The sequence below is a fragment of the Dryobates pubescens genome, chromosome 2, assembly GCF_014839835.1.
Source record: "Dryobates pubescens isolate bDryPub1 chromosome 2, bDryPub1.pri, whole genome shotgun sequence".
NCBI lineage: Eukaryota > Metazoa > Chordata > Aves > Piciformes > Picidae > Dryobates > Dryobates pubescens.
This window is the reverse complement of record NC_071613.1, coordinates 13,833,390-13,858,020: the sequence shown is the minus strand read 5'-3', so window position 1 is coordinate 13,858,020 and position 24,631 is coordinate 13,833,390. Positions and strand designations below refer to the sequence as shown.

The 24,631-nt window shown below is 44.9% G+C and overlaps 2 protein-coding genes across 2 annotated transcripts in view; one reads left to right on the top strand and one right to left on the bottom strand.

Annotated features, from left to right (window-relative positions):
- TP53BP2 (tumor protein p53 binding protein 2) overlaps positions 1-12,457 on the top strand; it is a 58,903-nt gene extending 46,446 nt beyond the window's left edge. The window contains exons 13-18 of the mRNA XM_054170347.1: positions 10-791; positions 3,847-3,984; positions 4,559-4,692; positions 6,001-6,167; positions 8,911-9,110; positions 11,578-12,457. Of these exons, the coding sequence (XP_054026322.1) occupies positions 10-791; positions 3,847-3,984; positions 4,559-4,692; positions 6,001-6,167; positions 8,911-9,110; positions 11,578-11,619 (1,463 nt within the window). The 3' untranslated portion in view covers positions 11,620-12,457. The remainder of the gene's footprint in view (positions 1-9; positions 792-3,846; positions 3,985-4,558; positions 4,693-6,000; positions 6,168-8,910; positions 9,111-11,577) is intronic.
- An 833-nt stretch (positions 12,458-13,290) lies between these two features.
- The window catches only part of CAPN2 (calpain 2), a 32,079-nt gene continuing 20,738 nt past the window's right edge, over positions 13,291-24,631 (bottom strand). Inside the window, exons 12-21 of the mRNA XM_054170337.1 lie at positions 23,652-23,863; positions 22,262-22,298; positions 21,382-21,447; positions 20,793-20,850; positions 19,173-19,237; positions 17,011-17,079; positions 16,372-16,450; positions 14,853-14,969; positions 14,174-14,232; positions 13,291-13,542 (exon numbers count right to left, since the gene is read on the bottom strand). Of these exons, the coding sequence (XP_054026312.1) occupies positions 13,519-13,542; positions 14,174-14,232; positions 14,853-14,969; positions 16,372-16,450; positions 17,011-17,079; positions 19,173-19,237; positions 20,793-20,850; positions 21,382-21,447; positions 22,262-22,298; positions 23,652-23,863 (786 nt within the window). The 3' untranslated portion in view covers positions 13,291-13,518. The remainder of the gene's footprint in view (positions 13,543-14,173; positions 14,233-14,852; positions 14,970-16,371; positions 16,451-17,010; positions 17,080-19,172; positions 19,238-20,792; positions 20,851-21,381; positions 21,448-22,261; positions 22,299-23,651; positions 23,864-24,631) is intronic.

Genomic DNA, 24,631 nt, shown 5'->3' with positions numbered 1-24,631 from the left:
TCTCTGCAGTGTATGGCAAGCCTGTGATGGCAGGCGCTGGGGTACAGAACCAGCTGCCGCAGACAGAGAACGTCTACTCGAACCTCCAGGGCAAGCCAGGGAGCCCAGAGCCCGAGATGGAGACGACAGCTTCTGCTCATGAGAACCAGGAAACAGAGCGAATCCCTCGCCCCCTGAGCCCCACCAAACTGCTGCCTTTCCTGTCCAACCCCTACCGCAACCAGAGCGATGCCGACCTGGAGGCCCTGCGGAAAAAGCTCTCCAACGCACCCAGGCCGCTGAAGAAACGCAGCTCCATTACTGAGCCAGAAGGACCTAATGGCCCCAATATTCAGAAGCTTTTGTATCAGAGGACCACTCTGGCTGCAATGGAGACTATCTCGGCTCCATCACATCCCTCCAAACAGACTGCCTCAGCTGCCAGCCCTGAAAGCCCGGCAGAAATCCCAAACCCTTATCTCAGTACAGAACCAGAAAAGGAAATGGCTGCTTCTATGCCAGAGGCAGCCATTGCTGAGGAAGCAGAAGACACAGCAGCAGATCAAAGCCAAGATGTTCTTTCCTCTGGAGCTTTAGACACTGTACCTGAGGGAGTATCTGATAGTGATGAACTCACACAGGTGAAAATGGAAGAACCAAGCCTAGAAGCTGCACTGCCCCTGGAGGTATACATGGAAGAATATCCTCCATACCCACCACCTCCCTATCCATCAGGGGAGCCAGAGAGTTTGGGAGAGGACTCGCTCAGTATGAGGCCTCCTGAAGTTACTGGGCAGTTTTCCTTGCCTCCTGTAAGTATTAACCTGCAGCTTGTGTACTCCATTATCTTGAAGTCTGCCATAAATCCTGCCCTTTGCATTGGAGAGCTTAAGCAGATGTGGGAGAACAAATAGTCTGGAAGTCTCTCTGTGGGTATCTGTTCTACTTGTGCAATGTTCTTATCTCTAGATTGGATGATAGTAATGAAAAGTCTCTGTCTCTAGAATTAATGATGCTAAAAAGAGTCACTGTTCTCTACAACAATTAATGATGATTCATTGCTCTCTACAACTCCCTGAAAGGAGGTTGGAGTGTGTTGGGGAATCAGTCTCTTCTCCCTACTACCAGGTGATAGAATGAGAGGAAATGGCCTGAAATTGTGCCTGGGAGGTTTAGGTTGAAGATTAGGAAAAATTTCCTTACTGAAAGAGTGGTCAGGCATTGGAACAGGCTGCCCAGGGAGGTGATGGAATCACCATTCCTGAAGGTGTTCAAGAAATGTGTGGACATGGCACTTTGGGATATGGTTTAATGGCCAAGGCGGTCTTTTAGGTTGATGGTTGGACTCTGTGTTCACTGTCCCTGGAGGCCTTCAAGAAAGGATTGGACGTGGCACTTGAAGCCATGGTTTAGTTGTCAGGAGGTATTAGGTAATAGGTTGGACTTGATGATCTCTGAGGTCTTTTCCAACCTGGTTGATTCTGTGATTCTATGATGATTTTGTTCTTTTGAGGCACAGAGAGAGGTTTCACAAGCATTTCCCACTGTTGCTGGTATGAGATGGAAACTGATTATCTTAGTCCTGGATTGGAATAGTTTATCTGAATGTGTCTTGCTTGAAGGGAAAGTGACTTGTTCAATTTCTGCTTTAAAACCTCATTTCCAGGCATCAACTGCTTGCATTTAGCCTACTGAAATGTTTTCTGATTACTTTGTGTTTTCCCTTTTGAACCTGATTTAACATCAGTCAGTTCTAAAACTGCATCAAAATGGAGTCTCCTTGGGCTAAGAATAGGCAGCACTTCAGCTCCTTTGCTTTGGAAGCTTTGGTGTGCGTGGCATGGTGTCATCTGGCTGCTGTAGAACAAAAACACTTACTGCTTTCTTTACTCTTGTGAATAGTGTTTGAATAACTTGATGCATGAAAATGGTTTCTTTATTTTTCCCCCCCCTCCATCACTTCAGTGCAGAGGAGTTGAAAGCTTTAAAATGTGCCTTCTATTTTTTTTACCTTGTAACTTTTGCACGGCACAGCCATTGCATGTTTTCCTGCTTTAAAGACTGTTGGTGCTCCCTTTTGACAAGGAGAAACTTGAGTGGTAGGATTTCCTAAATTGTAAGAACTTGTTTCTGGCTGGTTTTGTAATAATTCTGTGATGAGGAAAAACTGAAAAACCAGCCCAACCTCTTGATTTCATATTTAAATGCTTGGTTGTGCTGACAGGCTCGCTCTTTAAAAAGGCTGTGCTCTGGAGAGGATGTATAAATCAACAGGCAAAAGAGCACTTTCTGGGAATCTCTTCTTCTATATCTTATCTTCACATGTTTGCTCTTGCAAAACATGACTCATTCCTATTCATCTTTGCTTGGACATCTGTCAGAAATTTACATACCCTTGTGAATAGTGTTTATTGCTGCTGCACAGCCAGCTGGGGAGAGCACTGAGCTAATGCCTGCATGCTCTCTAAAGGAGAGAGGCCAAACTCAGCTGCAGAAATATTTGGTTTCCAGTATCACAGGGAGCTTCTAAAACATTTCTACACCACCTCCTAGTTTTTTTTTTTTTTTTCTCCAGAACTGTTTTCCATAAATTTTATGTCCCTGTGTACTTCTGCTAAAGTTAGGAAAATGCTGGGAACTTAACATCTGGGCTTAAAAGGTAGTGTGCTTCATAGAGAGTACCACTTGGTTTGTGTAACAGCCTCGAGAGAGAATGCTAAATGGTCTGAGTCTTTTAAAATGGCCTCTCCCCCCCACCCCCTGCCTGATCTTCAGGGATTTGGGAATTCTATTATTTTGTTGATGCATTTGATTGAGATCATAGAAGGGCAGGGGCTGGAAGGGACCTCTAGACATTATAGAAGCATAGAATGACTTAGGTGGGAGGGACCTTAGAGATAATCCACCTCCAACCTCCCTACCATGAGCACAGGCACCTCTTAACTATAGACTCAGCTGCTCATGGCCTCATCCAACTTGGCCTTGAAACACCTCCAGGGACAGGGCATTCACAACCTCTCTGGAGAACCTATTTCAGAGTTTCACCACCCTTGTACTTAAGATCCAATCTAAACCTATTCTCACTCAGCTTAAAACCGTTCCCCCTTTGTCCTATCACTAGACACCCTTATGAAAAGTTCCTCTCCAGCCTTCCTGTGGGAATTTAAAATCAAGTCCATCCCCCCCTGCCAAAGCAGAATCCCCTGGGGCAGGTTACACAGAAACACATCCAGATGGGTCTTGAAATTCTGCAAAGGAGGAGACTCCACAACCTCTCTGGTCAGCCTGTTCCAGTGCTCTCTCACCCTCACAGGAAAGAATTTTTAACTCACATTGAGGTGGAACTTCCTGTGTTCCAGTGGGTATCTACTGCCCCTTGTCCTGTCACAGGGCACCACTGGCACCTTCTTCTTGACACCCACCCTTCAGATATTCGTAAACACTAATAAGATCTCCTCTCAGCTTTCTCTTCTCCAGACTAAACAGCCCCAGGCCTCTCAGCCTTTCCTCATCAGACAGGTGTTCCAATCCCTTAATCATCCAAAGAGCCTCCACTGGACACTCTCTAGCATATCCCCATCCCTCTTGAACTGGGGAGCCCAGACCTGGACACAAAAGATGACTTCTGTATTTGGGTCACTCTCACTGAGAGATAACAGGAGGGATCTTCCACAACACACTGGAACTGCTGTATTTGTCCTGTGTTGGGGAGCTGGTACAAAATAGTCTAATTTTCATATTAAACACTGCCTTCATTGGTCATTTCTGTTGTCATTTCTAAATAAGCAGTTCTGTGTACTTCTTTTTTTTTTGTTCCCAGGGGAGGGGAAAAAACCAACCAGTAACTTTTCTGTTACCTTTTCACAGGGCAAGAGGACCAACCTGCGTAAAACTGGCTCTGAGAGGATTGGGCATGGCATGAGAGTGAAATTCAATCCCCTCGCCTTGCTTCTGGATTCATCCCTGGAGGGGGAGTTTGACCTCGTGCAGAGAATCATTTATGAGGTACGCAGCCTAACTTGTAAGGGAAATAGCTGGGTCAGTCTGGGAAGCCACAGCTTTTCGGGACTGAAATAACAGTGCACAATGCAGAGCTCTCCTTGAGGACATCAGTTTAACATAGCCACTTTAGAGGCTGAATTTAGAAGTGTGTTAAATCCATGCTAAATAGCCATGTTTAGCATCAAGATCCTAAGTTTGCAGGACAACTTTTGTCTTCATGTCTTGTGTTTTCATCCTTTATTTGGCATGTTATCAGATAGTTTAGCAAGCAAAACCTGTGTGAATTTTGCTGACAGGTGAAAAAAAGGCAAATAGAAAGTTGTTACAAATGCTTTCACTCAGTTATCAGAGTAATATTTCTCTGACCCATTCTAGGCTCTCCCTGTTAGATAAGACTGCAGCCTTCTTTTGTGAGTCTTCTTGTCAGGTTGGGTGCTGCTGCAGTTTTCAGCCTGTTGCTCATGTCCTTTGTGTGGATCAAAATCTTATTTCAGAATAAGGCAACTCATTTTTAACTGTGAGGTTTTTGTTCTAGAGTTTCAATAGAATGTGACGGGCTCCTTTTCTTGCTGAGCAGGTTGAAGATCCCAGCATGCCCAATGATGAAGGGATTACTGCTCTGCACAATGCTGTGTGTGCTGGGCACACAGAAATTGTGAAGTTCCTGGTGCAGTTCGGTGTGAATGTGAATGCTGCAGACAGTGATGGATGGTAAGTGACGCTTTCTTTCAGTGGTGCCTCATAGATGCTCTCCATAAGAGTTGCTGCTTGGGTGGGGGTGCTCCTACAGGTCCCTTAGAAGGTCTCAGAATGCCAGGTTGGAAGGGACCTCAAGGATCAGCTGGTCCAACCTTTTCCAGGTAATAGTGTAGCCGAAATGAGATGGCCCAGCACCCTGTCAAGCTGAGTCTTCAAACTATTCAGTGTAGGGGAATCCACTGCTTCCCTTTAGGAGATGATTCCAATGCCTAACTGTTCTCATGGGGGAAAGTTTTCTTCTGGATTCCAAGGGGAATCTCCCCAGGAGTAACTTGTACCCATTGCTCCTTATGTTTTCTATGTGACTCCTTGTAAAAAGAGAGTCTCCATCTTCCTGGGAAGCCTTCAGTTTGCTCCTATAGAGCTGCCAATGCCTTCTCCACAGTAAAGCAACAGCAGTTCTTTTTGGGGCATCAACTGACAATGTGCAGTGAAAATAGGCAAATTATGTTTGTTCCCTGCATGAAAAAGTGTGTCTGAGGCCCAGGGAGGTGGGCAGAGTTTCCAGGAAACTGCTGTCTGTCTTGGAGTTACTGAAGATGGCTTGTGCATGATGAGCTGGTAGCTGAAATTCCCGGTGTCCTCCTCATTGGGAGACAGCCTGGAGCTCACATGTGCTCTGGACATCAGCCAGCCCTGCAAACTCTCCTCAGGTGCATGTTCAGTACTTGAGACGGCTTGAAAACACATCAGGGCAGAAACCCACAATCTACAAACGGGGCTTGTAGCCTACCCTTTCTTAGGGTAGCTGGACAGCTTAGTTACAAAAGTCCAGGGGAAGGAGGCAAGGATTTTACTCTTGTTTCTGCCTGTAACACAAGTGTCGAAGTCCCAAGCCTGAAGGAAGATGCTGGTTCCTTTACAGCTGCAGGAGTTATCCCAGTTGCCTGCACTTGTCACAGAGTCAGGCCTTGAAGTAATTATCTAGCTTGTAAGAGGCCTGATGTCAGTAGGCTTTGAAAGTGGCTTTTTACTGCTGATTTATTGTTAGTTTATTTTATTGCCCTAATGAATGTTCTTAAAATGCTAATGTCTTGTAAAAGGGGTAGCAAAACTAGAAATCCATATGGAAATCCAGCTTTAGGGCTCCAGCAGCTCTTGGTAACTCCTGCTACTGTTCAAAGCAATTGCTCTTGACATCCTGGGTTAAGTGCTTCTAGTGGGAAGCCTTCAGCAGTGCACTACTGATTGCTGGAGGTTGTGCACCAAAGTGGTTTGCCCTTATGAGCACTGTGTTATCTTTTTCTTCTTGCCTTACAGGACCCCCTTACACTGTGCAGCATCCTGCAACAATGTGCAGGTGTGCAAGTTCCTGGTGGAGTCAGGTGCAGCTGTGTTTGCCATGACCTACAGCGACATGCAGACAGCTGCAGACAAGTGTGAGGAAATGGAGGAAGGCTACACGCAGTGCTCTCAGTTCTTATATGGTAGGTGGTGACAGCTGAGTTCTGGAGTGTGCCAGGGACTCACCTGGCACTTCCGGGTATGTTTTTGGATGAGGAGTATTAAGCTGTGTGCTTACTTAGCTTGTGTGAGTGTGCCTCAAGTGCACCATGCCTTGTTTCTTCTGGAAAGAGAGGTTTTATCCAACTTCTTACTTCATATGTTGCCTGGTGCCTTCAAATGAGGAATAGCTCCTAATGTGCACTTCAGAACCACAAAAGGCACTGAAGAGTTCTGCCTTAATGAAGATTAGTAAGCACTGAACTTGGCTTCATCTTTCTGGCCGCCTTCTTTGTTTGCATGGAAAAAATCCACTATTATTACAGCTAGATTTTAGTCAAACACAAAGGCTGTCTTCTAATGGAGAGGTTGAATCCACCTAGGGTGTGGTGAGTATCAATGAGGTTTTTAATTACTTGGTGTTTTATATGTAATGAGGTTTCAAATTACTTCTCTGTGTGTTTTGTATGTAGTTCTTGTCCTGTAGGCACCTACCAGCTGGAGTGGTGTCACCTATCTGTAAGAGGTTAGAGTAATAGTGATTTAATACAGTGCAAAAGGCTCTCGGATAACTTCTCTGGTTCTGTGGAACACGGGAAATCTGAGTCTGTAAGCTGCTTAGACAGCATATTTCTAAACAATCTGTCCAGCCATCCTTGCTTACTCATATCTCCTGATGCTAAAATAGTCTTCTCTCTGAAGGGTGGGAGCCTGTTTAAGTCAAGTCAAAATCTGTAGGCTAAGCAAAATTCTGCTTAGTTCTGATCCAGACTCCAAGGGTGGTTATCAACAGCAAATGCCCAAGGAGGAGTGTTGGGCAAATATTATTTTTAATCTAGCCTTATATTTCTTACTGGTTTTAACTCTGAGAGGAGCTGAGAGGTAGTGCAGAATCATTATATTCAGCATGAGGAAACACATTCCTCTTTATTTGTGGAGCATTTTGGACTAGCTCTCTGGTGATCTCACTTTTTATACTGGTTTGCTGTTTTTTATTGGGTTTGGGATGTTTCTTTTGGGGCTGTGTGTTTTCAATACGTCTTGCAAGGACTGTGAGGCTTTGGCTTATTGCCAGCTTTTCCAAAGGGAAACCATTAAAACTGAGGTATCTAGTGATACATTGGCTGTTCAGCTATCAGATTTCCATATTGGCCCATTAGGAACTGATCCTATTGCTAAGACTGTTTCTGACTGCCTGCAGTTACAGTGCACCCACTGGCTAAACCTGGTGTTTGCTAGCAAAGAAGTCTGGGGATGTGTGTCTGTGTTACATCCAGAACAGATACCACACTAAAACCTGGCCCTCTAAACTCCTCTGTGAGGTGAGAACCCTGGGTATAAATCATTGATTCACCTACTCCCTCTTTGTTGTAAATGATGCACAATTCTGAACAGCATCAACAAGTACAAAGGAGTTTGACTAGAACCACTAGGCCTTTAGCACTGCTGCCATCACAGCTCTGGTGCTGCTTAATTAGCTCAGTTTTCACTTCCTGAGATTTAATGGTTGTGCTGTCTCTTAAGAGCATGTTTGTCCTGCTACCCTGGTGTGACTGGTAATACTATTTTAGAAGACCAGATCCATTTGTGTGAAGCTTCTTTGTCTGCTTTGATGTTCAGAGCTTAGTCTTACCTTCCACATGGGTACAGAGCACAGCTTTTGCCCAGCTTTTAATTATACCAAATGCAAAGCAAAGAAAGAGTTTTCTCAGGGCAGAACTAAGGATGTAGTAGAAGTAATTGTACAAGATGAGCTGGGGTACAGAAATAAAGAACTTGATTGGAGCAGATGCCTCCCTCTGCAAAGGTAGGTAAGAATCCTATACAATAGGTAGTAACAGGTAAGAGATGGAAAAGGGAATGACAAGCTTTACAATACACAGTGCGATGTACTCTCTGCTCCTGGCAATATACCCAGTAGGACTTAGCTAATTATTCCATATTTAAATACCAAGAGAAAGTTTGTTTAGCAGTTAAGATACCTTTTCTTGTTAGCTGCTAACAAGCTGAGGAATGTGTCCAGAAAGAATAGTGTTTCTTCTTTGGCTACAGCTGTAAAATATACAGGCTCTAAACACCACCTGGTCCAGAAGCAAACAGAACTGTTCCTGAAGCCAGTGTTTGAAAAAATAATTAACATAGTGGCAGAAATTAAGAACTGCTGGGATAAAAGTCAAGGTGAGTCAACCAGAAGCAGCTGATGGGTAGCAGACAAATCTTTCAGGCACAGGTGTGAGATGCAGCTTGATTAAAAGTGCTGAACTAAAGGGACACTGGTGGCAAATGACACTCAAAGCATCAAAATGACAGGGGTGGTCAGCAGCAGCAGGTATTGCTATCTCCCTTTGACAGAGAGCGATTACTGATGAGCTGGGAGCACAAACAGGAGTTTCATCACTTGGTGGGAACGCTAGCACAAGCATAGAACCTATCAAGCAGTGCTTCTCCCTGTATTTGCATCTCATCTTTTTGAACAGGTGCCAGGAATGAATCTGTCTGCTGAGCGCAAGAGCTATAACCTCACAATGGCACCTGTTGCAGCTGTTCAGTAGGCTGATCACAACAAGATGCTAAGTGTGATAGGAATTGAGGTTGATTTGTTTTGGTTGGTTGATTGTAGTGGGTTTTTTCCCTGCTCTCCAGTAAGAATACAGCAGCTTGTCCAGTTGTTGTCATCTTTCTTTAAACAACTTTCTATTGAGTTGCTCTGTGGTTTTAACGTTGCAGGAGTCCAGGAGAAAATGGGCATAATGAACAAAGGAGTGATTTATGGACTCTGGGATTATGAAGCTCAGAATGACGATGAGCTCTCCATGAAAGAGGGAGACTGCATGACAATCCTTCGCCGGGAAGATGAAGATGAAATCGAGTGGTGGTGGGCACGGCTGAACGACAAGGAAGGCTACGTTCCCCGCAACCTGCTAGGGGTAAGTCCTTGAGCCTTCCAGAGGCCAAAAATCCTCACCCCACTCTATGGAGTACACACAGCATTATTATTCTCCACCTAGGCTAGGTGCAGTTTCAAAGGTCAAGAGGAAGGAGTTGATGCTCTCCATTTGTTCATTTGGGAAGTTGAATACCTTGGCAGAATGAATTAACATTCTCTGTGTATATCTTATATGCACCTTGCTGTGCATAACAGGTTCTAGTACTAACCTTGTCTCACTATCAGAGATAAAACCCACTTACCTTATCCACATCTTACCATGTTAAGACTTTTTTGAGCATGTGAACAGAACTAGGTTTTTTTCCCCCTCTTTTAGAGTGAGATACAGTGGCACAAAGGGCCTTAAGAACTGAACCTCTTATGAAGAATGTCATGAGTCCTTCCCTATCTAGATGTATGCAGTGCACCTTGTGATCTGAGGTGGCTTTGCAGGGAGGTTGAAGACAAACACTGCAACATTCTGTGGTTTTTAGGGTGGTTGGTGTTTTTTTCCCCCTCCTAGTCTTGAAAAAGAGATCATATTGCCAAATAGAGGCAGCTCTTTGCTTTCTCCTATGCTTTTTAACTAATAACCGTATGCCAGTAGCCTTAAATGAATGTCACACTGGAAATGTCTCATTCATTCTCACCTTAAATGAGACACCGGTGTATGCCCTCTCCTTGGAGGTGTTCAAGGCCTGACTGGATGAGGCCTTGAGCAACCTGGTCTAGTGGAAGGTGCTGCTGCCCATGGCAGGTGGTTGGAACTAGATGATCTTTGAGGTTCCTTCCAACCCAAACTATTCCATGAATATATGAATGTCCTCTCCTTTCCTCATCACCACCTCTGCTGCCTCCTTGGTGAAAAACAACTGTCTACTAACAATAGATACTTTAGTGTTGTCCTCATATTTCTCCTTATGGCTGAGTTGCTAGAAAGTTACAGCTGATGTCTAAAAATCCCTTTAAAGCTTTTTTTTGGGGGTACATATCTAGTTGCTGCTGCTAGAGATAATCTTTATCGTTAGCAAAACCTCTTACCTGCTGTGAATTTTAGCAGATTGATGCAGAATCTCCTTCCTCATGCAGTTAATCCTTAGATACACTCTGCCAAATCTAACCAGTTTCAGAGTATCTAATGCAAAATCAGTTTTCATTTCTGTATGGCTTTCAGGTCAGGCCTGCAGTACAGTACCTCTCACTGTTAAGATGTCTAATATTTCTTGTTACAGAAGCCTAGCTTTAGTTGCTTGTTATTTGGTTTAATGACGACATCCAAGCAAAATCCTACCTGTGATTTTCTCTGCTGTCTGTAATGAATCAAGTACGATGGCAAAGTACAGAGGGAACAGGAATTCTTTGTCATGTTGTTAGTTCTGTAACATTCCCTCAAACATGGTACTTCTGCTCAGGATTTTTTTGCTCTCCAGCTGCAAACATGTTGACCACGAGAGCAGCCCTGCACAATGCAGTCAGACTAGGCATCTTTTTTTCCCCCCCTTTCCCTCCCTGCCCCAGGGTGAAATGAACAAGTACCACATGCACAAAAGCTTGTGCACTCAGCCTGAGCACAGGTGTAGAACATCATGAGGAGCATCTGTGCTTCTGCAATAGAAACCACAAGGCAAAACACAGCTTAGACTGGGGATCTTAACTCATCCTTCTAAGCACAATACATCTGAACAGAACCTTTGGGGAAAGCAATCCAAGCCCAGTATTAACTGTTACACTTTTGTGTCCATTCAGGTTTTTCCAGTACTGCTCCCAAAGTGTTCTGTGGTTATTCTCAAAAGCAATTACTGACTGAATATAGCAGCTGAAATCTAGGCTAGGATGTTCAGCATGGAGGAAGATGTTTGGTAGTTTAATGTATTCTTATATTAAGTTGTATTTTTATCACAGGTGCTTTATCCTTTTGCAGTATGGGACACTGAATTAACAGCAAGGTGGAAATTATCTGTGTCAGTACACAACTCTTCTTAGTAGAAGCTTCCTAAGCTGTCTGAGAGCTCTCAAACTGAATACAAATAAGATATGTAAAGACTGAAAGGCAGTGAGAGAGAGAAAGCAAAAGGGACCTTAATACCTCTCTCTTTCAATTTACAAAGCAAAAATCCTGTAGTTCACCGAAGACAAAAGTTTCCTGACTTACAAAGCCACCTGCTTTTCCTAGCCCACCCATCTGGGTAGAGCTGAAGCTACTGAATTACATGCTGTTCAATACATTCCTTTTGTACTGATGTGGTTTTAAGCACTTTTTAAGCTTGCCTAAGACGGCTAAACTAAAAACCACCCAGAGCACTAACCAATAGGAACCACGCTTCTGCTGCTAGGGATTACTTTAGGGTTGTAGCACCAGAAAGAGGTTTTACTTAAAATATTAAAAAAAAGAAGGAAAGAAAAGGTAACCTTTTTTTTTTTTTTGGTAAGCACTAACATTTTGAATCTCATTTCTGTTTTACCCTCAGCTGTATCCAAGGATTAAACCTAGGCAAAGAAGCTTGGCATGAAATAGTACAGAAGCCAGATTCTCAAAATACTAATCATGGATGACTTTACAAACAAATTTCATTTTGTGCTGGTTCCAGTATCATGAGACTTATTTCAATGACAATGTAATTTGAAAGCTATGAAGAATGTGCTTTGAAAACAAATGAAGGATTGATGCATTAGCCAATGGATGAGGGCATTCTCCAAGAGGAAACAACGCTTGCAAGCAAACGAAGTTCTGCTGCCGCTGGCCTGAGCAAGCCCCTGCGTTCAAGCACTCCCTCTGATTGCTTCAAGCATTGCAGAAAAGACTCTCACGACTTTTTTCCCCCTGCATTAAATACAAAGACCTTTACAATTTACCTCTGAAGGACTGATCCTGAAAACAAGACAACTTGGCTTTATGCAAATTTATCCCCCGAGGTTTGTTCCAGATGGGAGAAGTTTTCCAGTACCTGCATGGCACCCAACTGCATCTTGCTGGAGAAGCAGAACGTTTGTGGAAGAAGCTGAAGCAAAGTGCATCTGAACAGTGACAAGCAAGTGACCAATCCATTTAGCAATAACTTTTAAAAGTGCTGTAGCATCTTAGGAATTCCATGTATTCAAAATATGTGCTGTAATACACAAGGTAGTTTTAGATTCCTCTTTTTACAAAGAGCCTCTCATCTATTTATTGTATTTTGTACTTTGAAAACTAAGTGTAGAAACTTTCTGTAGTCCTTGACAACTTAATTTTTACTTGATTGTGATACCATTAAACTTTTGTCCCCTCTCCAGGTTTAACTCTGGGTATTTTGGTGTCAAGTTTTTATTGGACTACCTGAATGTTACCAGTGAGGCATGCTGCTGTTCTGCACTGCAAAACCACAGACAGAGGGGTTAGAAGGGACCTCCAGGGGAGCATCTAGTCCAACCTTGCTGCTAAAGCATATTTGCCTAGAGCAGGGTCCACAAGAGGTTTAGACCGGATATTAGAAGAAAATTCTTCACTAACAAGGTCCTCAAAACGCTGGAACAGGTTTCCCAGGGAGGTGGCAGAATCCTCATTCCTGAAGACATTTAAAAGACAGCTGTGGTGCTGAAGGACATGGTTTAGCACCAGCCTTGACAGAGCTTGGTAATGTTTGCATTCCATGATCTTAAAGGTCTTTTCCAACCAAAATGAATGTGAGGTTCTCTGTTCATCACAGAGCTTTTCCTCTCAGGATCTATCATTAAGATAAAATGTTCTTATTTGCTCAGGCTTACAAATTTTGTTTCTACAGATTTTTTTTTTTTATACCTTACTGTATTTCAAAGGAAGATAAATAAGATACAGGAAATGAAGATTCCACCTCCAAGAGTGTGGTTGCCAGCAGCTTCCTCCTACAGGCAAAAATATGGTCAGGAGGGAATGGCTTGTCCTTCAGTTTAGTCAAACATATACCAGCTACTCAAACACTTCAGAAAGTATTCAACCAGCATAATGCTGGGGCTTGACAGAAGGCAACAAACCAGCCGTGTCATACCTGAACAGCTGCAGGAGGATTATGCACTACCCTCCCTTTTCTAGTCTCAGATGTGCAGGATGGAATGGAGCTCTTACTTGAAAAGCACTTAAATCTGAGTGTTGAGCTTTCTTCCAGAAGTCATGTAAAACACCTTAAACATAAAAGAGATTAGCAAAGCAGCATTTCCAAAAGTTGCACTGCTGGCTACCAACCGAGCTTTTGTACAGGGTATAAGATAGAGGAGTAGGATAAAGACTGGCAGATGCATAAAAATGAGGCTGCAGATTCTTCTTCAGTTGAAGTAGAACACTCTTTCCTAGACCCACATGTAAAATTTGCCACGCAGAAGTTAAGGCACATTCATGTTGGGCTATTACTTGTACGCTTGTTTGAGTCTCTTCCTCTTGGTCTCTTGAAGTCAGTGGCTCAAATGACCGTAAAGCACAGCCACTGCAATGGGAGAGAGTGGGGGGGGAGAACATAGCCCCAAGGATCAGTTCAGTACAAATACCTGTGGCAAGTATTTCTAGCAGGAGGAAGAAAGCCTGTTGTTAGAGAAGTAATTTCAGGATCTTTCCTGAGCAATATAAATTTAATCTCCCTGAAGTCAGAAGGCACACATTCCTCCTTGTATAGGTCCATAAATAAGTTATAGTCAGGTAATAAGCAAGTTCAACTTGTGTAGGAGGAAAGTTTTATCTTCAGTCCTTTCTAGAGGGTGCAAAAAAGCAGCAGATGTGGTCAATACTGTGAGTCATTCCTGCACCTACATTTTTCCCCTGTTGACAGAAAAGGCATAGAGGAAGCCCTCAGCCAAAATTACTTCCAGTAAAGGGGAAGTGGCATCAGGTTTGAGTAACTTGGAGTGTTGTTAGAGAGCACAAGAGACTGTGGGTACATTTTTAGAAAGGGAAACCATTGTGTAGGCTGCTTCTAAACTTTCATGCTAGAGAAATCCAGCATGTAGCTGATGTGTTACATACAACCAGCCTAGCTCAGTCAGAATGGAGACAGTCTCTACTGCTAATTCCTCCTCCTGCAAAAAGGTGACAGCAACTGTGTTACAGCTCAATGAACTTACATTAACGAGGTTCAGTTCTATCCTTCCAGTTCTCTCAGTATCCAGTTTTCTAAACATTTCTGTAGTAAGGGAGAGATGACAGACAGGGATGAGTATAGGAACCAAGGGGAAAGCCTTCCTCTTCATTGTGCTTCAGGATCAAAAGGAGTTTATTCTCACATTCTTAAGTCTCTGGCAAGTCACAAAACACTTCAAAGCAGAAAGGGCCACTCTGAAATCATAGCCTGCTGTGTATAAAATGAGACTGAACATTTTTCACTGATTGTCAATTTCTGAGTGTTTAAACTGACTTTGTTTTTTAAAATCAGCATCTTAATTGTTTGCATACAAAACTGTCTGGGTCTAGTTCAGCAGCCTGCCCTAAAAGACTGATTCTTAAATCTAGGTTGCTGCATTTACAGCTTAGCTTTGAAGTCACTTTCGTTTCAGTACAAAGTTTTCTGTAGGACTTACCCTAAACTTGAAAACACAGAATCACAGAGTTGTGGGGGGTTAGAAGAGACCTCTGGGGATCATCTAGTCCAACCTTGATACTAAAGCAGATGTGCCTAGGGCAGGTTGCACAGGAACAAATCTAGAGGAGGCTTAGGTTGGATATCAATCACAAGAAACTTCTGCAGTGAAAGGGTTCTCAAAGGCTGAACAAAGCAAGAGTCTGCCTAGCTGAGCCTGTACTCACTGAATAAAGTCTCCAGCCGAATCAGACACCGGACAAAGTTGTCAAAGTCAATGATGAGGTCTTCATCAGCAAAGCGGGCCACAATGATTTGATGTAACTGGCAGTTTAATTTGAAACCTAAATAGAGAAGGGCAAGGGTTTTATAAATAAAGAGGTACTTAAAAAAACAAACACACCCCCCCCCCCCCAACCAAGCAAATAACACCACCACAAACACCCCCAAAGAGCTCCACCCAACTTCACCCCCCCCGAGTCTTATATACTGCTTTAATTCAGATAGCTACTTCTGGACACAGCCAATAGCTGCAGCTCATGGTCCTTCCCGAAGTGACAAGGCAGATGCCAGACTCTGCCCACCTAGACCTGAAATGAAGCAGTGGCTTTCTGTGAAGAGTATCTGAATATGTGGACACAGCACTTCAGGACATGGTTTAATGGCTATGGTGGTATTGACAGTTGGATTTGGTGATCTTAAGAGGTCTTTTCCAGCTGAAACAATTCTGTCTATGATTCTAACTTTGGGACAAAAAGAAATGCTACCTCACCTTACATGGTGACAAGAAGGGAAGGCTCCAGCAAGCCCACCTGTAGACATTGGGATGGCCCCAGAGGATCACTAAATTAATCTAGGACTGTATGGCTCTGTGACATGCCCATCATCACTGTACCTCAAGGTTTGTTTTCCAGTGGTTGTAGCAGCAAACTGACTCATAATGATCTTGTAAGCATCACCCTTCCATTCCCTAGGTGGCAGTACCCCAGCTGTACCAGCTTATGCCAAACCCACACATACACACTGAAAGACAACAGTATGCTCTTAAGAGACCAGGTTGTGCTTAGAATCCTAGAATGGTAGGGGTTGGAAAGGACCTCTGAAGATCATTGAGTCCAGCCCCACTGCCAAAGCAGGGTGACCTAGGGCAGGTCACAGACGAATGCATCCGGACAGGTCCTAAAAGTCTCTAAAGGAGGAGACTCCACCACCTCTCTGGGCAGCCTGTTCCATCGCCCTGTCTCCCTCAACAGTAAAGAAGTTTTTAAGCTTCTCCAAAAGCTGGTCACTAAAGACAACTGCAAACCTGACACTCCTTTCAGATGCTTTTAGTATGCCTGCGTGGCAAGATGCTTCCACCCAAAGACTGCTCAGCCCAGTCTGAGCATCTGGATTGAACTGAGGCCTTTCAAGTCTGGGAACCCAGGATTTTTTTGTTTTACAAGCAATATACAGGATGCTAGTGAGCATCTGTCAACCCAGCTTGAAGCTGATACAAACCTAGAAAGACACAGACCAATGCAAATTGGAACAGGCTGCCCAGGGAGGTGGCGGAATTTCCTTCTCTAGAGACTTTTAGGACCTGTCTGGTGGCGGAGTTACTGTGCTTGGAGCTGTACAAGAAGCATGTGGACATGGCACTTCAGGACATAGTTTAATGGCCATGGTGGTGTTAGGTTGACAGCTGGACTTGATGACCTTTGAGGTCTTTCCCAACCAAACCAATTCTATGATTCTCTGAAATACCTGCTGTTTCCAGTGCTCTCCTCATCTCATATGAATTCATGGTGCCAGATCGATCCACATCAATTTCCCTGTAAATTTTCTGCAGAACACAAAACCTGAAGTCAGAACTTGTCAATAATTCAGAGCATGTTTTGGCCTCCATCAGAGGCAAAGATTTTGAAATGCAGCCTGCACATTACTTGGGAGTTGGCCTGAAGGACCACTTGTCTCCCAATTCATCTAAAAGCTGCTTTAGGATGTTGTTTTAATGGAGCAGCCAGAGGGGATGAAGGCTCTGGAGAATTCCTTGACTGCTCATGCAGGATGGCACTACTGCTGCCAAAGTGGCAAGGCTGACACCAGACTTGCACTGTTAAATGAGGAGAGTAAGTATATTTGTGATTCTGTGATTTGGACACGAGTTAAAACAGACAGCCCTCCAAGAATAAGGCAGGAAGGGAGGCAGCCTCTCCTTCAGCCCTTCCCCCAAATTGCCTGAGGTTCAAGCAGTCATATTCCTGGACATAGACAAACCCTGGGGGATCAAGGACACACATGCTTTGTGAGCTGAAGTGGCAGTCCCTGCTTTGGAAGTGTGATGGTTCCCATTCTATGAGGAAAATCAGTCTACAAACACCTCCACCTCTGAACACCTCTCACCTGGTATTTCTGAATCTTCGTCCAGAGGGTGTGGAACTCCTTCAGTCCCAGTTTACCGCTGCCATCATTCTTCTTTGAGTTAAGGGCATCACTTTGGAAGGAAAGAAAAGGGCTTTCCCCTCCCTGTGCTGAGTTTACTTACATGGGCTGTTGTGATTGAATGCTTAAAAAGAAATAAATATTAGAATTAAGGAAAGGATGCAAGCCCTTTCTGAAGGACTGATCCTGTTGAACACACAACAGCTGTCCAAGGTGTCCTTCTAAATAAGATGACCACCTCATGAACCAGTAGATGTTGGGAATCAACCTGTTGGAGAGCAGTTCAGAAAGGGACCTGGAGGTCCTGGTGGACGGAAGGATGACCACGAGCCAGCAGTACGCCCTTGTGGCCAAGGCAGCCAATATTATCCTGGGGTGCGTTAGAAGGGCTGTGGTTCGTAGGTCCGGAGAGATTCTCCTCCCCCTCTACTCTGCCCTGGTGAGGCCACACCTATGTCCAGTTCTGGGCCTCCTAGTTCAAGAAAGAAGGGAATTGCCTGAAAGAGTCCAGTGCAGAGCCACAAAGATGGTTAAGGGAGTGGAACATCTCCCTTATGAGGAAAGACTGAGGGGGCTGGGGCTCTTCAGCTTGGAGGAGACTGAGAGGTGACCTCACTCATGTTTATAAACATGTGAGGGGCCAGTATCAGGAGAACAGAGCCAGGCTCTGCTCAGTGATGGGGCAGCCAGTGAAAACTGGAACAGAGGAGGTTCCATGGAAACATAACTAAAGACCTTTTCACTGTGAGGGTGCTAGAGCACTGGAACAGGCTGCCCAGAGAGATTGTGACGTCTTCTCTGGAAGCATTTAAAACCCACCCGGATGCATTCCTGGGTGACCTGCTCCAAGGGATCCTACTCTGGCAGGGGGGTTGGACTGGATGATCTTTTGAGGTCCTTTCCAACCCTTAACATTCTGTGATAGAATAGAATAAACCAGGTTGGAAGAGACCTTTGAGATCAAGTCCAACCTATTACCCAACAGCATCTGATCAACTAAACCATGGATGGGGTGCTTGGTGCCAGTCTCCTCCTAAACACCTCCAGTGATGGTGACTCCACCACCTCCCTGGGCAGCCCATTCTGTAGGCTGATTCTGAGTGACTCATTTTAACTGTGACCAGCTCACAAGCTCTTGCTGCTTCTCCTTTGGCAGCTCTCTCTCTCCCTTTTCAGTATAAGTATAAAACAGCCAAGTTGATGCCATTTTGTTCCATGTAGCTGATTCAACACCTGCAGTTACAGAAGCATGAGTCCTAAATCTGGATTATAAACAGGAAAAGCCACAACCAAGCCTACTATTTTTGGAGAACTTCAGTTCTTGCACAGACAGCTAACAAAATAACCTGGTCAAGGCATGGCTCCTGCTCAGGGGTGCCTACAGACTGCCATAACATCATTTTATTCCTGTCATTTCCCCTTTTTCTTACTATGCAATTCAACTCCCACAGCACAGAAAACTTGAACACAACTATTCTTAGACTTAATCCTTCATCCTAAACTTTTGCCTTTATTCTTAAGAGTAAAAGCTGCCCCAAATCCAGTGTCCTCTGCTTCCTATATTTCTCTTGTTTTCTATTTGCTAAGTCCTCATGGCTCTACGATGCCCTTACCAAATCCAGCCAGACAGCAGAGCAGTGAGGTGCACCCAGAGGTGCATGTTCAAACTCTACAGCCAAGGTTATCCACACCATGCTGAGAGCCAGTTGCCTTTTCCCAGTACAGTCATCATTTTGTCCCCAGAGAAGGCAGAACATGCAACAGTTGGCAAGACTTGAAAGCAGATTGTCCTGTCTGATAATGGATTTCCCCTTCTGCCTGGGAGAATGCATGTGGACATGCCCTGCAGTAACAGCAAGGGCAACCACATTTATTGAGGGAAACCAGGGTAAAACCAGTTTCTCCAGCTCAGGAGTCATTAGTACATCAGTATGGACCCACCACAATGAAAGCAGATCACCTACTTAAGCACAGGCAGAAGAGTATCATCCAGGAACAGCCTTAAACCTTAGAAACCTGATCTAAGTGAAAGGGGTTGCTGCCCATGGCAAGGAGGTTGAAACTAGATGATCTTTAAGGCCCCTTCCAGCCCAAACCATCCTATGACTCTGATTAAAGGATACATCTAACAGGTCAACCATTATTTTACATGTCTCAATGCTGAAGCCATCAGATTTAATATCCTGGCCTGTAAAGAAAGAGCAGAAGACAGGATTATCATTGTGTGCTGTGCCAAAGCACCTTCCTAAAAACCTCATGAGCTTTACAGCCAACTTTTTTGCTTCCCTGTGCCTGATTGCTTCCTCTGCAACTGGATGAAGCAGCTCAGGGTAAAAGCCAGCTGTGATGTTTCCCCAGCAAACAGCCCAGTTAATCTAAGCTTGTAGGTGTGCTACAGAAGAAAGAGACATAGATTTTTATTGTCTGCCTACAAAGACAAGGGTGGACTTCTGTGGACCAAGTGGACTTCTGACCTATGTATGTCAGTAGTAGGTAGCTTCTTACAAGGAGAGAACATCAAATCAAGCCTGCTAAGCCACAACACACCATTGCTAGCCGGCTGGTGCACACAGACATCCAACACAGTCATGGAATCAATAAGGTCAGAAAAGACAAAGCTCATCAAGTCCAACCTGTCACCCAACACCTCATGACTACTAAACCATGGCACCAAGTGCCACATCCAATCCCCTCCTGAACACCTTCAGGGATGGTGACTCCACCATCTCCCTGGGCAGCACATTCCAATGGCTAACAACTCTCCCTGGGAAGAGCTTTCTCCTCATCTCCAGCCTAAACTTCCCCTGGTGCAGCTTGAAACTGTGTCCTCTTGTTCTGGTGCTGGTTGCCTGGGAGAAGAGACCAACCCCCACCTGGCTACAACCTCCCTTCAGGTAGTTGTAGAGAGCAATAAGGTCTCCCCTGAGCCTTCTCCTCTCCAGGCTAAACAACCCCAGCTCCCTCAGCCTCTCCTCACAGGGCTTGTCCTGTCTATTTGGCCAAGATTTCACTTTGGAAATTAGAGGGACACACTTTTTTTCAACCACTGATTTCTTGAGCTCTGTAATGGAAAGGAAAATAATGCAGAGCCAAGCACTGAATCACTTCACAGGAAAAAAAACAGCCCAGAGTTTCAAAGTTTCTCCTCAGGGACACCCCAGACCATTAGCTAGGCTACTATTTGATCCCTAAGTGAATCAATACCAAGGTAGCAGCAATACTTCTCTTGATTATTATCAAGTATTAATCAAATATGTTCATCTTCCTGGCAGCCACATTCTGGGAGAAAAGGCACCCCTATGCTTCTTGCCAAAGCACACCTCCTGTGAAACACATCTGCAGTACCCTTGAGGTGAGGAGAAAGCTCATCACAGAAAGTAATTGGCCATTGGAATGTGCTGCCCAGGGAGGTGGTGGAGTCACCATCCCTGAAGGTGTTCAAAAAAGGATTGGATGTGGCACTTGGAGCTATGGTTTAGCTGCCATGAGGTGTTAGGTATTAGGTTGGACTTGATCTCTAAGGTCTTTTCCAACCTGATTGATTCTGTGATTCTGTACAGCCCCAGTGTTGCTGCAGCCCCCTCATGAAGCAGGATAACATGTGGCCACGGCCACACAGAGATCCAAGCCACAGGCCTGGGGCAGAGCCCAGTGCTTCGACTCTGCCCAGGTCAGTAGTGTGTTTTGTGCTCTCACAGCCACAGTGGAAACCTGCTGGTGGGCAGCTGGAGGAAAGTACTTACGCTTAGCCATGACTTTATTCAAGATGCTGCGCAGTTCGAAGGCAGAAATCTCTGCATCCTGTGTTTAAAAGGAAAACAAGTTTTTCAGTGTGAGATGTAGACACCATCTCATAAGCAGCCTCTGCTTCCATCAGGCAAGATGGCCAAGTTCAAACATCCCTTGAAGTTTGACTTGGATAGGAGTGCAAGCACTGAGCAATCCCTACCTCCCTTTCCCGAGCACCACCAATTCCCAGGTAGCAGGGTCTGCCCAAGGGCTCAGGCAGGCAAGAGCCCTGGGGAGAAGGCACAGCCCAGCCCTCCCCTCATCATCTCCCTGCACCAAACGTTCTGACCAAAAGACAGAGCTAGGGACTTACAGAGATAAAAGTCCAGCAGGCAGTTCAAAGAGAGTGAAGATTGCTGGGTGTGTGTGACACCTGCTGTGTAAGCAGATGGTGACTACATACATTTTTACAGGCACGATTACTCACGTGCCTGAGATCTGGCTCAGCACAAGAATTGTGCACAAGAACTGCATCCTGGGGGAGATGTTTCTCTTACTGGTAAGATGGGTGAGTGGGTAAGATGTTAACAGAACAGCACTCACACTTCCTGCTAGCTGCCCAAAAAGCTTTTTAAAGCTGGCATCAATGTCTTCTTCACTGATCTCGGTCTAGGAGAGAGAAACAGAGAATATGGAAAGGAGGAAGTTTTCTGCCTGAGAAAACCTCCTGCAATGACTTTTATTAGAATAAAAACCTAAATTAAAATTAAACATGCATTTTATTTAAAAATTGCCATCATAGGATCATCTAGTTCCACCCCCCTTGCCATGGACAGGGACACCCTCTACTAGACCAGGTTGCTCAAGGCCCTGTCCAACCTGGCCTTGAACACCTCTAGGGAGGGGGGCAAATGCAGAACTTCACTGTTGCTACTCCTGGAGTAGCTGTCTTCATGCAAAGAAAAGAAAGCAAAATATAAGTTCTTGTCTGGCTCAAAGCCAACCCAAACAAACAAACAAAAAGGCAAAACAACAAAACAAACCCAAACAAATCACAGAGAGGGGCAGATGCATTAGTAGGCAAAACACCCTCAGCTCCAGCAACATGAAACAGATGGTGAGCCACTATGGAAAAAACCATCCCATCTGAAAAGCCTCCTATAGCTAAAGGGCTGTGCTCCTGGAATTCTGGGAAGCAAAGTGGATTTCCAGTGGCTCCAGTTACTTCTGCAGAGCACCTGATCTCCTCTACCTGAGAAGCCCAAGCTCAGGATAAAGGGCATGGTATCTTTCAATTATTGCTCCTAATGATTTCATTTGCTGGACATTCAGCTAAGGATAGCAGAAAATCTGTTTCCAAAGTGGGACAACAGTTCTGGGTAACACCTACAGAAAAGCACTGCCCTGCACTGGGAACAGGCACCAAACCCCCACTTCCTTACAACAAAATCATCTCCATTTAAAACATTTAAGTTACATATACCTCATCAAAATTGGCCTCAATTTCATCATCTATAACCCTAGAAAGAGAAAGAAATCAACATTAAAACTAAAACATGACCCTTTTTCGATGCCCTTCCTTCAAGTTTCAGTTACAAAGAGATTCTTTAAACTGTGGGAATAATGAGGAGTGCTCAAAAGTTACTGGATTAATCAGCCACAGACACTGCATACCACCAGTGAGTGACAGCAGGAGTTTGCCAGCTATGGCAACAAGAGGCAGACAGACAGGATTTTGAGTCAGACATAACCCTTGGGACACTTCGTGCCAGTGCCTACAGACCTTAGGCCAGGGCCAGGCTCCTGGGTGCAAATCAAACTTTATCTAGTCACATTTTCTTTTATTATTCTTGTCTTTTTCCTTCAAACCAGCAAGAAGTGAGAGCATTAGTCATATGAACATGTCAGAGTGGGAGGAGAAGTGTTTCACTCTGTCCTCCAGCTGCTGTGGGAGCATCACACCTACAAAGGTGCATAAGCACTGCTGAGGGCCCATCAGAAGCGCAGTGTGACTTCACACAGCTGAAGTCCCAGGTTTTTTCACCACCACAGAAACGTGGATCAAAAGACTACAGAAAAGAAGAAAGGTTTCTGCTTGCTTTGCATAAGGGAACCCAGTAGGAAAGATCCCACACCCCTTCCCAAGGCCTTGGCTCAGTTGTTCTTTAAGATGCAACATCTAAATATGGCTTCACAGCTTACAGTTGGTCCCATGAGCAATTATCTTGATTTTATTTTCCAGCCTGATCTCAAAGATGCAATATCAATGGCTGTTGGTAGTGTGTTCCCAAAGAGCCAAGAGCACACACATTCCCGAGTCCAAGCAGAGAACCCAGTCTGCCACCCTCTGGAGTTTTCTTCTCTCCACAGGCCAACTTGTGCTGTGGCAACCAGTTGCCTACAGCCCAATGACTTACCATGTCTGCCCAGGTAGGGCTGGTGGTGAAAATACCAACACCAATACTATAAGATACTGGGTTATTATTGTATCACCATTCTAAATATGGGGAGGAACTACATTAATTCAAGGGTGACCCAGCACTGGAACAGGCTGCCCAGAGAGGTGGCTGAGTCTCCATCTCTGGAGAGATTCAAAACCCACCTAGATGTGTTCCTGTGGGACCTTTTTATAGGTGAACCTGCCTTGGCAGGGAGCTTGGGCTATATGATCTCCAGAGATCCTGTCCAGCCTCTACCCTTCTGTGATTCCTCCCTCAGCTGCACATGGGGAAACTGGAGACAGAGAAGAACTGCCACAACCTCACCCGCAGAGGGCAGCTGCGCATCCCTCTCCCTGCGGGAAGCTGCCGTACCCCAGCCCTGGGCTGCTTCATCCTTCCACGCCTGTGAGAGAGACCAAAACAGCTACGTACGTGGAGTTTGCATTTTTCTCAGAGAAGACTCTCAGGCAGAAGTCCCCATTCTTGTTGGGCTCAAAGGTGGAGGGCACGATGATGTACTCTCCCGCAGGGAGCTTGAACCGGTTCAGCACTTCCCGGAGGTTGATAAAGGTGTTGGATTTTTCTCTTGCTTTGTTGGTGAGGAAGAAGTTTTTGCTCAGGTGAATATTGGTCTGGCCAGAAAACTTATGAGAAGCAAAGAAAGAGGAGGGAAAACAAAAAAAAGAATACTCCACAGTCTGCATCTATTTGCATTGACCAATTGAAAATATAACAGATCTGACAATTAGCTAGGCATAGACTCAGTAAGGTTGGAAAAGACCTCAGAGATCATCAAGTCCAACCTGTCACTCAACACCTCATGGCTCCTAAGCCATGGCTTCAAGTGCCACATCCAATCCCTTTTTGAACACCTCCAGGGATGGTGACTCCACCACCTCCCTGGGCAGCACATTCCAGTGGCTAACAGCTCTCTCTGGGAAGAGCTTTCTCCTCACCTCCACCTTCCCCTGGCACAGCTTGAGACTGTGTCCTCTTGTTCTGGTTGCCTTGGAGGAGAGACTAACCCCTACCTGGCTACAATCTCCCTTTAGGTAGTTGTAGACAGCAGTAAGGTCTCCCCTGAGCCTCCTCTTCTCCAGGCTAAACAATCCCAGCTCGCTCAGCCTCTCCTCACAGGGCTGTGCTTGAGGCCTCTCCCCAGCCTTGTTGCCTTGTTGACACGTTCAAGAGTCTCAATGTCCTTCTTAATCTGAGGAGCCCAGCACTGGACACAGAACTCAAGGTGTGGCCTAACCATGGGAACAGGTACCTTTTGGTTTTCAACAGAACCCAGAAACGATAAGAGAAAGGGAGAGGGTGCACCCCACCACACCACTCCTGAGCCAATGTATTCTGCAGAACATCTCAATAAATCATTTTGAGTCATGCTTATGCTTTGCAGATGATAATGG